The sequence below is a fragment of the Erinaceus europaeus genome, chromosome 15 (genome assembly GCF_950295315.1).
Source record: "Erinaceus europaeus chromosome 15, mEriEur2.1, whole genome shotgun sequence".
NCBI classification, from domain to species: Eukaryota; Metazoa; Chordata; class Mammalia; order Eulipotyphla; family Erinaceidae; genus Erinaceus; species Erinaceus europaeus.
The window spans coordinates 28873470-28888027 of record NC_080176.1 but is presented as its reverse complement, the minus strand read 5'-3'; the positions used below and the strand labels follow the sequence as shown (position 1 = coordinate 28888027).

Below are 14558 nucleotides of genomic sequence, written 5' to 3'. Positions count from 1 at the left end.
AGGACTGGCGTAAGGATCCCAGTTTGAGCCCTGGCTCCCTACCTGCAGGGGAGTCGTTCACAGGCGGTGAAGCAGGTCTGCAGGTGTCTGTCTTTCTCTCCTCCTCTCTGTCTTCCCCTCCTCTCTCCATTTCTCTCTGTCCTATACAACAATGCCGACATCAATAGTAGCAATAATAACTACAACAACAGTAAAAAGGGCAACAAAAGGGAAAATAAATATTTATTCTATCTTTCTTTTCTGTTTTGCTTGTCACAGGGGTGTCACCACTCCAAAATGATTCATTCAGGTAGAAAGAAGGACAGAGATACAGGGAGAGATACCACAGCATCCGGGTTTTCCCTCACTGCTGTGGCGTTCCCATGTGGTGCCAGAGGCTTGAACCTGGGTCACACATTTGGCAGAGCAGGTGCCCTCTTCATCTGGGATCCTGGAGTCCACAGTTCTGTGCCCCCCACCCCCAACTGCCTTCACTCTCTGTCCCTGACAATGGACAGTGTTTGACTGGTCGTGCACACGACCTGGGTTTGAGCATGATCCCTGGTGCACTGGGGGAAGAGCTTCAGGGCTGTGATGTCTTTCCCTTTCTGTTTTTTTTTCTATTATTATTATTATTATTATTATTATTATTATATTAGATTTGGCTCAGAGCAGCCAGGCAGGTGGCTCACAGGTTAAATCGCTGGATTTTCAGGCAAGAGGTCCTGAGTTCAAGTCCTGGCATCACAACTGCCAGAGTGATGCTCTTATTCTCTACTTCCCCCTCTCTTCCTTCCTTCTCTCATCAATCAAGAAATCATTAGAAAAAAAACCCAAAACCCCATAAGAGGTCAGGTGGTGGTGTACCTAGTTGAGCGCACACAATATCATGCACAAGGACCTGGGTTCAAGACCCTGGTCCCCACCTGCATGGGGAAGCTTCACATGTGGTGAAACAGTGTTGCAGGTGTGTGTGTGTCTTTCTCTCTCCCCCTCTACCTCCCTCTTCCCTGCCAATCTTTGTCTCAATCCAATAAATAAGTAAATAGATAATACTGAATACCGAAAGATAAACATAGACATCAGTACAATAAAAGCCAGCCCCTGCCTTCCTATGGGAAGGGTCCCTATGCCTCCCCATGCCACCCACCCTCTCCTGGGTCCCCGTCCCTGTGGGGTCTGTCCCTCTCCTCTCCTCTCCTGAGCCCACCACCACCACCACTGGACCCCAGCCCTCCTGGAAGCTGCTAGCCACAGCCCACAGTGAGATCACCCTGGCAGTTCCTTGAGTGGCCTTGAGGACATTACGCCCCCTCAACTGTCCCAACTTTCCTCCAGAGAATGGCCCAGCCCCCTATCTCCAGTGTCTCTCTGCCTGCACCTGCCACTCTGAGCCTGTCCTGGGACAAAGCCCGTAGCCCGCTGGCCTTGTGTGCACAATATGCCCGTGGCCCCAGGGTCTTTGCACAGGCTGCCTCCTTGCCTGTTGGCCCCTTTACCCAGATTTCTCGCCTCTGGAATACAACATCCTCCCTCTGTCTGGGATACAACATCCTCCCTCTGTGTCAGCAGCCAGCATGGGGCAGCAGAGAGCCACGCAGCCTGCAGAAGAGAGCCAGCAAGTCACTGGGAGACAGCACAGTGTTTCTGCAAATGACTTTCCTGCCTGAGGCTCCAGGGTGCAAGGTTTAATCCCAGGCACTCTGACTGGAAAAAAAATTAAGATAATATGAATTAATAAAATTTTTTAAAAAGATTTAAAAAAATCAAAGAAACAGTTGGACAGAAGGAAGAAGACAGAACTATTAGTGGAGGTAGAGGAGGGTGGGAGGCAAGGGAACAGCAAGCCCTGGGTTCAAATACCCTCACAGTATGCCCATGCTACGTGACCTTGCACAAGGTCCTTAACCTCTCTGAGCCTGAGTTTCAGAAAGAAAGAAAGAAGGAGAGGGAGAGAGAGAGAGGGAGAGAGAGAGAGAGAACATGAACCAGAACATCACTCTGGCATATGTGATCCTAGAAGTCCAAACATCTAGCCACTGCACCACCTCTTGGGTCCCTGTTTTTTCTTTCTTTAATATTTGTTGCCCTTGTTTTATTGTTGTAGTTATTATTGTTGTCATGGTTGTTGGATAGGACAGAGAGAAATGGAGAGAGGAGGAGAAGACAGGGGGAGAGAAAGACAGACACCTGCAGACCTGCTTTACTGCTTGTGAAGCGACATCCCTGCAGGTGGGGAGCTGGGGGCTTAAGCCTGTCCTTACGTTTGCACCACATGCACTTAATCTGCTGTGCTACCGCCCGACTCCCTCTTTCTTTCTTTAAAGATTTTATTTATTCATGAGAAATGACAGGAGAGAGAAAGAACCAGACACCATTCTGGTTACATGTGCTGCCGGGAATTGAACTGAGGACCTCATGCTTGAGAATCCAAAGTCACTGTGCCATCTCCTGAGCCACCCTGGTTTTCTTTTTTTAATAATATTATTATTTTTTTGTCAGAGCACTGCTCAACTCTGGTGTATGGTGGCAGAGAGATTTGAACCCGGGACCTTGGAGCCTCAGACATGAAAGTCTCTTTGCATAATCATTATGCTGTCTACCCCTGCCCTATTTTATTATTTATTCAATAGAGAGCCAGAAATTGAGAGAGAAAAGGTAGGTAGAGGGACAGAGACAAAGAGACACCTGCATCCCTACTTTATCACTTGCAAAGCTATCCCCTGTAGGTGGGGAAAGGAGGCTCGAACCTGTACTTGAACTGTAACATGTGTGCTCAACCGGTACACCACCACCTAGCTCCTATTTATTTTATTTTCCCCAGAGCCCTGCTCAGCTCTGGCTGATGGTGTGCTGGGGATTGAACCTGGTCCCTCAGAGTCTCAGGTAGGAAAGTCTTTTTCACAGAACCATTATGCTGTCTTCCATATGCAAGGACTAGGCTTTGCCAGCTGAATTATTTCCCCCTGACCTGATTTACTATTATGAAAGAAAAAGAACTGAGTATTAATTGCAAATAAAAAAAATTAAATTAAAAAAATGTAGGGAGTTGGGCAGTAGCACAGCTGCTTAAGCACATATGGCACAAAGCGCAATGACCCGCAGAAGGATCCTGGTTTGAGCCCCCGGCTCCCCCACATGCAGGGGAGTCACTTCACAAGTGGTGAAGTAGGTCTGCAGGTGTCTATCTCTCCTCCTCTCTCCATTTCTCTCTGTCCTATCCAACAACAAAGATAGACAACAATAATAATTACAACAATAAAGCAAGAAGGGCAAAAAAAGGGGATAAAAAAATAAATTTTAAAAAATGTAAAGGATGGGTACTCAATAAATCTTGGTGGAAATAAATACAAGTCATCTGAGGCTATAACAAATAAAGGAGAGAGAGAGAGAGAGAGAGAGAGGGAGAGGGAGAGGGAGAGGGAGAGGGAGAGGGAGAGGGAGAGGGAGAGGGAGAGGGAGAGGGAGAGGCACTGAGACTCCATAGCACTGCTCGGTTTTGGCATATGAAGGTGCTGGGGATTGAACCTGAGGCCTGTGTCCTGTGCTTTGCTGTTTCCCTAGCCCAAGCCCATGCTGCAGATGAGAGAGGAAGCTTAGAGACAGACAGCAAATGAGCCCAGAGTCACAGGGCTCCAACAAGGGGAGCTGGGATTTGAACTTGGGTCTGACTGTGTCCCAGACCCATGACTGTCTGCCACCAGGGCTCCTGTCAACGTACATTATCCTCCTCACTGCCCACCCAGAGACCCCAGGACCCGTGTGCCAGGCTGCTCAGATGCCCATGTCTGGGGGAGATGCAGTACACATGGCCTCTGACCTGCCCTTTGGGGCCCCAAGGGCCTGGACACCGTGCCAGCTAGTGAGACAAGTGGCAGGAGGAAGCAGGTTCTGGAGCCAATGCTTGGAAAGACTCTGGCATGTCTCCCTGGGAGCAGGCTGTGCTGCCTCCTCCAGGCAGTCTGCCATCCACCCTCAGGGCTCTCTTAGGCTCTATGACTGGGGAACAAGGGACAGTGGCTCTGGTGACAAGAATTCCTCCACCACGTTTGTGTGGGGGGTCAAACAGTATCTCAAAGTCCCCCACGTTTCAGTTTCCCCATGTGTAAAGCAAGGACCACACAAATGGCCTTCCCACAGTGAGAATCCCAGTCATTCAGGGCTCAGAAGGACCAGACACACAGCCCACAAGAGACCTGGGTTGGGGAGAGCAGGGCCTGGGGTCTGGAACCCATGCCTCACCAAACCCTGTCCCCCAGTACTGGTGACAGCTGCCCACCCCCCAGCCCCAGCCAGCACATCTTACCAGGCTTTGGGATGAGTCCTTGGAAAGGCCTGGAAGAAAAACAGAAACATCCAGGGGTCAGGGAGGGGCCTAGGAGGTGGTGTTTGGGGGTGCTCTCAGGATGTACCCCCTCAGAACCGGCATATATGTAGAAACACAGACACACACACAATGTCACTGTTCTGAGTAGATTTTTCTTTTTATTATTATTATTTTTAAAATCATCTTTATTTATTTATTGGATAGAGACAGCCAGAAATTGAGAGGAGGGGAGATGGAGAGGGAGACAGACACCTGCAGACACCTTCACCATTCGCAAAACTTTCCCCTGCAGGTGGGGACCAGGGGCTTGAACCCGGGTCCTTGTGCACTGTAACATGTGTGCTCAACCAGGTGCACCACCACCCGGCCCCCGAGTAGATTTTTCAGTCAGCTAGAGTGAAAGTGAGCTGGGGAGACAGCATAATGGTTCTGCAAAAGTCTTTCATGCCTGAGGCTCTGAGGTCCCAGGTTCAATACCCAGCACCACCATTAGCCAGAGCTGAGCTGGGCTCTGGTCTCTCTCTATTTCTCCCATTATAAATAAATAAAATAGGGGCCCGGTGGTGATGCACTCAGTGAAATGCACATAGTACTAAGCTCAAGGACCCGCGCAAGGATACTGGTTTGAGGCCCCGGCTCCCCACCTGCAGGGCGGTTGCTTCACAAGCGGTGAAGCACGTCTGTAGGCACCTCTTTCTCTCTCCCTCTCTATCTCTCCCTCCTCTCTCAATTTCTCTGTCTTATCCAATACAAATGAAAACGGCTGTCAGGAGTAGTGGATTTACAGTGCTTGAACCGAGCCCCAGCAGTAACCCTAGAGGCAAAATCAATAATCAATAATAATAATAAGTAAATAAAACACTGAGACTATAGTATCAGCGCTTCTTCTTCTAATGCCATGGCTCCTCCCACATGGTGCCTGGGCTAACACAGGACAAGGCAGGTGTGCCACCCAGTGAGTTCTTTCTGCTTCTGGGTTTCCAGATTCTGCTCAGTAAGAGGCCCCACCCTCCGGCTGGCCTGAAGCCCCAAGGCCCTGCCCCTGACCTGGTAACAGTGAACTTGATCTTGTCTGCCACTGCCAGGATGCGCTCGAGGTTCTGGGAGCCGAAGGTGCAGGGCTTGCGGAAAGGGATCCCGGGGGGAAGCCCCTCAATGAGGACTGAGCCGGGGTTGCTCTTGATGCGCTTGTAAGGTACTTGCACCGGGTACTTGATGCCCAGGGCCTCCCCTGTGGGTGACAGGGACAGTGCTCAGGGGTGGGAACACAGGGTGCGGGAGTCAGTGGGGGTTGGGGGAACACGAGGCTTCTGCACAGAGAAGAGGGGCCAGTGCTCAGCACCATGGCCCAAACAACACAATGCCCACCTGCAGGAGGGCACCCCCAGGGCACAGCTGAGCACCACCCTGTTCAGCCTCACCCTGGCCCAGGAGTGAACTGATGTGAAGGGATATGTAAATTAATTTTTTTAAAAAATACTTCCTTCTTATTTTATTTTTAAAAGACTTTGATTATTACCATTTATTTATTGAATAGAGACAGAAACTGAGAGAGATGGGGGAGATAGAGAGGAAGAGACACATAAAGACCAGCTTCACTGCTTGTGAAGCTTCCCTCTTGAAGGTGGGGACTGGGGGCGGTCCTTACACAATCAGGGGGACCACCGCCCTCACCCTTTTTTGAAATTTGAAAACAATTAATTTTGATAGGAGGGAAATTGAGAGAGAAAAGAAAAACAGATCCACAGCCCTGCTCCACCATCCATGGGTCTCCCTGGGTTCTGTCCATGGTGCTGAGAGAGGAGAGACCCCACAGCCCTGCTCCACCATCCATAGGGCTCCCTGGGTGCTGTCCATGGTGCTGAGAGAGGAGAGACCCCACAGCCCTGGCCCATCATCCATGGGGCTTCCTAGGTGCTGTCCATGGTGCTGAGAGGAGAGACCCCCCCACATCCCTGCCCCACCACCCATGGGGCTCTCTGGGTGCTGTCCACGGTGCTGAGAGAGGAGAGACCCCCCCATAGCCCTGTCATGAGGCTCAGTCTCAGGGGTTATGAATGGAAGAAACACACTCCAGTGTGTGAGCTATCTCCCTGCTCCTTGTCCAGTGCCCCTCTCTCACTTCTCCTTTTGATTAACACACTCTCCTCTGTGTCTCCCTTCCTCCCTCCTCCTAATTATATATATAGTTATATGTACATCATATATATAAATATATATATAGTTATATATACGTCACACACACACACACATATATATATATATAGTTATTTTTAAATATTCTGCCACCAGGGTTACAATTGGGATTCCCACATTATACACTCACATAGTTCCTCTGCTCCCAGGAGGCAGGTTCTTTTTCTTTCTTTCTTTCTTTCTTTCTTTCTTTCTTTCTTTCTTTCTTTCTTTCGCTCTCTGTTTCTTTCTTTCTTCCTTTCTTATTTTTTTCCAGAGCACTGCTCAGCTCCGGCTTATGGTGGTGCAGGAGATTGAACCCGGGACACCAGAGCATCAGGTATGAGAGTCTCTTTGCAGAACCATTATGCTATCTAACCCCACCTGTTTCTTTCATTTAAATTTTTTAAAAATTATCTTTACTTATTGGATAGAGACATCCAGAAATCGAGGGTAGGGTTAGGGTTAGGGTTAGGAAGAGACGCCTGCAGCCCTGCTTCATCACTCACAAAGCTTTCCCCCTGCAGGTGGGACCTTGGAGCTCAAACCTGTGTCTTTGTGTATTGTAACATGTGCACTCAACCAGGTGCACCACCACCCAGCCCCTCTCTTTCTTTCTAGATAGAAGGTAAGGGCTGGGTAGACAGCATAATGGTTCTGCAAAAGTCTTTCATGACTGAGGCTCTGAGGTCTCGGGTTCAATTCCCAGCACCACCATCAGCTGGAGCTGAGTAGTGCTCTGGTCTCTCTCTGTGTCATTAAAATAGATAAAACATTTTTTAAAACATATTTATTTATTTATTTTCCCTTTTGTTGCCCTTGATTTTTATTGTTGTACTTATTATTGTTGTCATCGTTGTTGGATAGGATGGAGAGAAATGGAGAGAGGAGGGGAAGACAGAGAAAGGAGAGAGAAAGACAGACACCTACAGACCTGCTTCACTGCCTGTGAAGCAACTCCCCTGCAGGTGGGGAGCCGGGGGCTAGAACTGGGATCCTTACACCGGTCCTTGCGCTTGGCGCCACGTACGATTAACCCGCTGGATAAAACATTTTTTAAAAGAAAGTCTTAAAATGAGAAAGAGAGAGATGGGCCAAGCAGTGGTGCACCTGGTTAAACACTCACAGTACAGTGCACAAGGATCCCAGTTCAAGCACCTGGACCCCACCGGCAGGGGGAAAGCTTCATGAGTGGCAAAGCAGTGCTGCAGGTGTCTCTCTCCCTCTCTGTCTTCCCTTTCTTTCTCAATTAAATAAAGAGAGAGGAAAAAAAAGGGGGGTGGGTAGACAGCATAGTGGTCATGCAAAGAGGCTCTCATGCATGAAGCTCCAAAGTCCCAGGTTCAGTGGTCCAGGAGGTGGCACAGTGATAAAGCTTTGGACTCTCAAGCATGAGGTCCCGAGTTCGATCCCTGGCAGTACATGTGCCCGAGTGATGTCTGGTTCTCTCTCTCCTCCTATCTTTCTCATAAATAAAGAAAATCTTAAAAAAAAAAAAAAAAAGTCCCAGGTTCAGTCCCCCACACCACCATAAGCCAAAACTGAGCAGTGCTCTGATAAACAAACAAACAAAAAAGGTGAAAGGGTGACAGGGAGAGAGAGTGAGAGAGAGAGAGAAAGGAGGACAGACACCAAAATATTGCTGGGGAAGCTTGCTCTGTGCAGGTCGCCCCATGTGTTGGCTGAGCGCTTGAACCCGGGTCCTCCTGCCTGAGAAAGTGTGTGCTCCATTGGGTGGCCTCCCCTCATCACCCAGGGCTTAACTGACTCTGACCTTTCCCAGGCCTCCACTAAGGCCAGACTCTGACCAAGTCCATCCTTTTCCTGCATAGCTAGGTGACAGCTCTCCCCACCCACCTTCCTTGCTGCCTGGCCTCCAGTGTCTATGGCTGAGGGGGGCTGGGTGGTTCTGAGGTCCCCCACCCCACCCTGAGCTCACCGTATTTCTTATTGAACAAGTCCTGCACCTGCTCCCGCAACGTGTTGGCGATGTCAATCCTCGACAGCCTGGCATCATAACTCTCTGCAAAGCGGCAGAAGAAACCCATTAGGGAACCAGGGCACCCGTTGACTTTCAAGGCGGTTATTTCCAAATTGTGGGGAGTTCCTTCTAGGGGAGTTGAGGAGAAGGGAGGCAGCACTGAGTCCTTCAGAGCAGGGACCTGACGAGTGGTGCTAGTGGCTTTTCTGGGAACTGTGGTGACAACCACCTGGAGCTGGGGATGCAGTTAATGGTGACATCTGTCAAGGAGCGCCACAGGGAGGAGGCGTCTCCCAGGAATGGGCGTGGCCCGGAAAAGGGTGTGACCCTGAAAGGGGCGGGGACAGGGCTGTCTGTGGAAAGGGTGTGGCCCGGGAAGGGGCGAGGCCTTGAAGATGGTGGGTGAGGGCCAGCCGTGTCAATTTCATGCCAGTTACATGTCAAGGGTAAGCCAGCAGCAGAGGTGATGGGACCCCAGGTCACCCCCAGGGAGGCAGGGCACTCCCAGAGGTTACCAGCTCATAGGGTGGGAGTAAGGACAGCCCACATGGGGAGCCCAGGACGACGCCCAAGATGAAAGCCTGATAATGCTCTTGGGAATTTGGAGGGGGTACAGGTCCCTGGGGTGTGGTGAACCCCTCCTCCCCCTATTCTACAAAGGAAGAGAGGTACCAGGAACCCAGAGTGAGGGAGACATGCCCTCTCTCCCCTCCCCTGCTGTCGATCAGAGAAAGGTCCAGCCAGTGGGGGAGGGGTGTGAGTCTGGGCAGTGAGCAGCCCCTCCTCTGGTCTCTGGGTCCAATCTTGGGGATCTCCCATTCCAGGAGCTGGCCCTTCCTGACACAGGGCCCTCTCTGGGTTTCTCCTTGGGAGTCAGTTGTAGTAGTCCTCCCTACCCCCACCCTCACCCTGCAAAAAAAAAAAAAAAAAACAGAGTGGCTGCTCTGAGCCTCCATTCCAAAGACTCCAGCCCAATACCGGCCCCCCCTCCCCCCCGCCCCTGCCAAGGTCCGGGTGTGGGGACAACGGGCATCGGCTTGAGCTGCACCCTTACCTTGAAGACCCTGTCTCTTCACGCTCTCGTCCACAAGGGGGTCCCCGGATTCCCTCTCTGGGAGTCGGGGCAGGGAAGCAGGGGTGGGGGGGTGAGGTTGGGGGGAGGGGGAGAGAAGCCAGGGTGAGCCATGGCTCCAGGGAACCAGGGGACAGAGCGTCCCCAGTGGGGACATTCCCAATGGGGAGGGAGCAGGATTGAGGAAGCAGGAAGGGGTGGGGCAGAAGTCTGGGGTCCCCCCTCCCTGGGCCTGTGATCCAAAGCAGAGTACCTTGGCTGTCGGTGACAGGTTCCTTGACTCCCTCCGTGAGCAGCTCTGGCCTGGAAAACATGGAATGAGGGGGGTGGTTACGGGGGCCCCTCAAGGCTTCTCACATCGCCTTAGTCTACACAGCTGTGTGATGGGGTCTCAGGCCAGGTCTGGGAGTCCCTGCTCCCCCTACTAGGGCCCAGGGTAGCTGACTCACGTCTGGGAGGAGGGGGTGATTTCGGTCTGTGGCGTCACATGTGCAGGAATGATGCTCTGTTGTGTTCTCTCTCTCTCTCTCTTCCCCCCTCAATCTCTCTACCTCTCATTAACAATTAAACCAGGCCGGGAAGACAGCATAATGGTAATGCAAAAAGATCTTAGTGCCCCAGGCTCTGGTATCCCAGGTTCAGTCCCCAGCACCATCACAAACCAGAGCCGAGAAGGGCTCTGGAAAAAACGAAACAAAAACAAACAAACAAAAAACCCAAGGCCTGGCAGTGGTATACCTGGTTGAGCACACATGTAACCATGCACAAGGACCCAGGTTCAAGCCTCCAGTCCTCACCTGTCTATTTCTTTCCCTCCCCTCTCAATGTCTCTCTGTCCTATCAAATAAAAATAAATAAAATCTGGCTGCTGGGAGTGGTGGTGGGTTCATTATGTAGGCTCCAAGTCTAGTGGGAAGGAAAAAAAAAAAGAAAGTTGGGCGGTAGCACAGCGGGTTAAGTGCAGGTGGCGCAAAGTGTAAGGACTGGCACAGGATCCCGGTTCTAGCCCCCGGCTCCCCACCTGCAGAGGAGTCGCTTCACAAGCAGTGAAGCAGGTCTGCAGGTGTCTCTCTTTCTCTCCCCCCTCTGTCTTCCCCTCCTCTCTCCATTTCTCTGTCCTATGCAACAACAATGACATCAATAACAGCAACAATAATAACTACAAAAATACAAGAAAAAAAGAAAAGGCTGGAATGAAAAGTCTGGACTGGGAAGGGTACATGTTGGTACCACCAATGTGTGAGGCTCTTGGCTCATTCTTGGTCCACGTACAAAATCCGGTTGAGTCCACACACGACAGTGCGCAAGGACCTGGGTTCAAGGCCCTGGTGCCCACTTGCTGGGGGAAAAGCTTTGCAAGTGGTGAATCAGAGCTGGTGTCTCTCTGTTGCTTTCCCTCTCTAGCTCCCCTGCCCCCCTTGATTTCTGGCTATCTCTATTGAATAAAAGATAATAATAAATACAGTGTAGCCTCAGAAGCAGAATAACAGTAGACCTCTCATCTTCTAAACTTGAAGTCCTAGGTTCAAACCCTGGCAGTGCCCCTGAGTTTTTGTTTGTTTGTTGTTGTTGCTGCCTTTTTTTTTTTTTGTAGTTATTGTTGTTAGTGATGTCATCGTTGTTAGATAGGATAGAGAGAAATGGAGAGAGGAAGGGAAGACAGAGGGAGGAAAGAGAGACACCTGCAGATCTGCTTCACCACTTGTGAAGCGACTCCCCTGCAAGTGGGGAGCTAGGGGCTCGAACCGGGATTCTTACGCCGGTCCTTGCTCTTCACACCACGTACGCTTAGCCTGTTGCGTTACTGCCCAACCCCCTTTATTTTTAAAATTTTTTTTTCCAGAGCACTGCTCAGCTCTAGCTTATGGTGGTATGGGAGATTGAACCTGGGATTTTGGAGCCTCAGGCATGAGAATCTCTTTGCATAACCATTACGCTATCTACCCTCACTCCTGCACCTGAATTTAATGCCTGGCATTGCATGTGCCAGAGTGATGCTCTGGTAAAATAAAACAGGAAAGAAAAAGAGAGGGAGAAGGCAAGTAAGTTTTTCAGGATTAAAAAAAAAATGAGGGGGAGGTCAGAAAGATAGCTCACTGGGAGGGCCTTAGCCCCAGCACCACATGGGAGATCCTATGACACCAGAGGAAGCTCCTTCTTTCTCTCTCTCCTAGATCAAAATCAGGCATGCATATGGCCCTGGGTTCATTCCCTCAAGCCCCATAGAAGACAAGTCTGAAGAGGAAGCTGGTGACTGGAGGCTGTTGTTGGGTGGGCCCCTCATCCCCCCACCACACCCAGGGGAGCCAGCCTTACCTCTTGATGACAAACTGGATACTGTTGCTGGCCTCCAGGATCTTGCGGAGCTTGGCAATGCCAAAGCAGTTGGGTCTTCGCAGGGAGATGCCCTCGGGCAGCCCCACCACGAACAGCTCCTCAGGGTGCATGAGGAACTTGGAGTAGGGGACCTTGACAGGCTCTGAGGTGCCGATGGCCTTGGCTGCGGGGACACAGAGGCTCAGGGACCTAGCTTTGGGGGCGGGGGAGGGTCACGGGCCTCCAGCCCAGCACCCCACGTCTGCAGGGAACCGGCTCTCGGCCCAGCCCTGCCTGGCTGGGAGGGAAAAGGTCTCCCCTCCCCTAATTTGCAGTGACAATCTGGGGCCCCCAGAGCAGGCAGGGCTTCACAGCAGTGCCTCAGTTTCCCTCATGTGGTCCCCGCTCACCGTATCTCGTGTTGAAGAGCAGCTCCACTTGCTTCCTCAGGGGCCGGATCATGTCGCCGTGGCTGTCTGGAAGGCAAAAGGCAGTCAGGTGGGTCTCCCTGGAGGTGGTGGCATCCTGCAGATCAGCTCAGAGCCCAGCTGGGCAGGCACCAAGGGAGACCCCTGCTCAGGGGCTTGGAATGAGTGACAGGCCAGCATCTTGCTCTGAATCAGCTCCCTCTGGACCTCCGTAGGTCCAAACACCTGCTTGTGAAATCAGCTGGACCAAGGAGTTTAAGCCAGAGGGCTGAAATCCTGCAAGCTCTGGAAAACCGAGCTCAGACCCTATCCAGCCTGCCCAGAAAGAAGGAGGGAGTGTATAAAAACCAGTGGAGGACCCAGGTTCGAGCCCCAGCCCACAACTGCAGGGTGGGGGGAAGCTTCACGAGTGGTGGAGCAAGGCTGCAAGTGTCTCCGTCTCCCTCCTCAACTTCCCCCTTCTTATCAACTTCTCTCTGTCAAAAAGGAAAAAAAAGGCCACCAGCAGGTCTACAGGTATCTGTCTTTCTCTCTCGTTGTCTCCCCCTCTCTTCTCAATTTCTTTTTGTCCTATCAAACAACACCAAAAGCAAGCAACAACAACAAAATAAAAATAAATGGAAAACATAGCCACCAGGTGCTGCAGGCACTGAGCCCCAGTGATAACACTGGTGAAAGAAAGAAAAGAGAACAAACAAACAAAAAACACACAAAGGGAGTTAGTTGGACGGTGGCGCAGCGGGTTAAGCGCAGGTGGTGTGAAGCGCAAGGACCGGTGTAAGGATCCAAGTTCGAGCCCCCGGCTCCCCACCTGCAGGGGAGTCACTTCCCAGGCGGTGAAGCAGGTCTGCAGGTGTCTGTCTTTCTCTCCCTCTCTGTCTTCCCCTCCTCTCTCCATTTCTCTCTGTCCTATCTAACAACGATGACATCAATAACAACAATAACTACAACAACATTAAAAAAAGAAAAACAAGGGTGACAAAAGGGAAAACAAACAAACAAACAAACAAACACACTAAAAACAATTGTCATCTTGAGTTCCCCACACTTGGGAAGAGCTGGTTGTCCCTACACTGGAGACCTTGGGTGTGTGGGGGGTGGGGGTTTTTCTTTCCCCATTCTAGAAAACACATCTTTATCTTATTCCCACCTCAAAAGGCCCCAAGCCCCTCCCCCTTGAGCTGTGTCTTGGGCAGGGCAAAGAAAGGAGGCAGAAGCACTATCCTCACCCTCTGGGGGCCTCTCCTCCGGCCGTGGGTCCTCGCTGGGGACTTTGTCTGCAAGAGAACAGAGCATGGTGGGTGGGAATCACAGCAGCTCCTGTCAACCTTGTGTCCATTTGCCCCGTGCTCACCTCCACACAAGGAGGGCAGGCTCAGAGGTCACACACCCCGTGACACCAGGCAGGACCTGTCCCCAGCCCCGTATACTCTGTCTTTTCCTTCTGCACTTGCTAGCTTGTTCCAGGCCCCAGCCCAGGCTCTGTAGCTTCAGAAGGACAACACCAGGTGAGTGTGTCACAGTGCATGAACACTTAGCCTGCAGGTTGAGCCCGCCGCCACCAGGGGGACGGTGCAATTTGGCCAATACTTGCTGGGTCCCAGCCCTGAGGCTGGTGATGTCCTCCAGAGTGATGGCCTGGTCCTCTCTCTCTCTCTCCCTCTTTCTCATAAATAGTTAAGAAAGAGGGAGAAACAGAGCATCAGTCTGGCACATGCAACACTCAGGACCTCATGCTTGAAAGTCCAACTCTGCATCCACTGTGTCCACTTCCGGGCTGCAATAAGTATGTCTCAAAGATACTAGATCGGGGGTTGGGCAGTGGCACAGCTGGTTGAGTGTACACGTTACTATGGGCAAGGGCCTGGGTTTGAGGCCTGTTCTCCACCTGTAAGGGGGAAGCTTCATGAGAGGTGAAACAGGGCTACAGGTATCTCTTTCCCTCTCTCTCTCTATCTCCCCTCTACAATTTCTCTCTGTCCTATCACATAAAATAGAAAGGGAAAAAAAAGGGGGGGGAAGCAGTGGATTTGTAGTGCTGGCACCAAGCCCCAGTGATAACCCTGCTGGGGGAAAAAAAAAAAACTACCACAAGGACCCAGGTTCAAGCCCCAGGTCCCCACCTGCAGGGAAGAAGCTTCATAAGCAGTGAAGCAGGTCTGCAGGCATCTCTCTGTCTCTTTCCCTATCTTCCCCTCTCAATTTCTCTCTGTCTCTATCCAACAATAAATAAATAGAAATATTTTTTTAAATAGTGAATTTTCTTTTTTTAATATTTAT

General features: G+C 51.1%; 1 protein-coding gene across 12 annotated transcripts in view; it reads right to left on the bottom strand.

The window, feature by feature from the left end:
* GTF2IRD1 (GTF2I repeat domain containing 1) overlaps positions 1 to 14558 on the bottom strand; it is a 79385-nt gene that overhangs the window by 26791 nt on the left and 38036 nt on the right. For 10 of the 12 annotated variants that reach the window (XR_009545037.1, XM_060173498.1, XM_060173502.1 and 7 more), the window contains 8 exons: positions 13508 to 13555; positions 12261 to 12326; positions 11851 to 12034; positions 9788 to 9837; positions 9517 to 9573; positions 8421 to 8504; positions 5354 to 5537; positions 4286 to 4314 (listed from right to left, as the gene is read on the bottom strand). Coding sequence is in view for 11 of the 12 variants with exons in the window: in XM_060173498.1 (XP_060029481.1) it covers positions 4286 to 4314; positions 5354 to 5537; positions 8421 to 8504; positions 9517 to 9573; positions 9788 to 9837; positions 11851 to 12034; positions 12261 to 12326; positions 13508 to 13555 (702 nt within the window). In the remaining variant the exon portion in view is untranslated. The remainder of the gene's footprint in view (positions 1 to 4285; positions 4315 to 5353; positions 5538 to 8420; positions 8505 to 9516; positions 9574 to 9787; positions 9838 to 11850; positions 12035 to 12260; positions 12327 to 13507; positions 13556 to 14558) is intronic. The other 2 variants (XM_060173504.1, XM_016185968.2) reach the window with 1 other exon arrangement.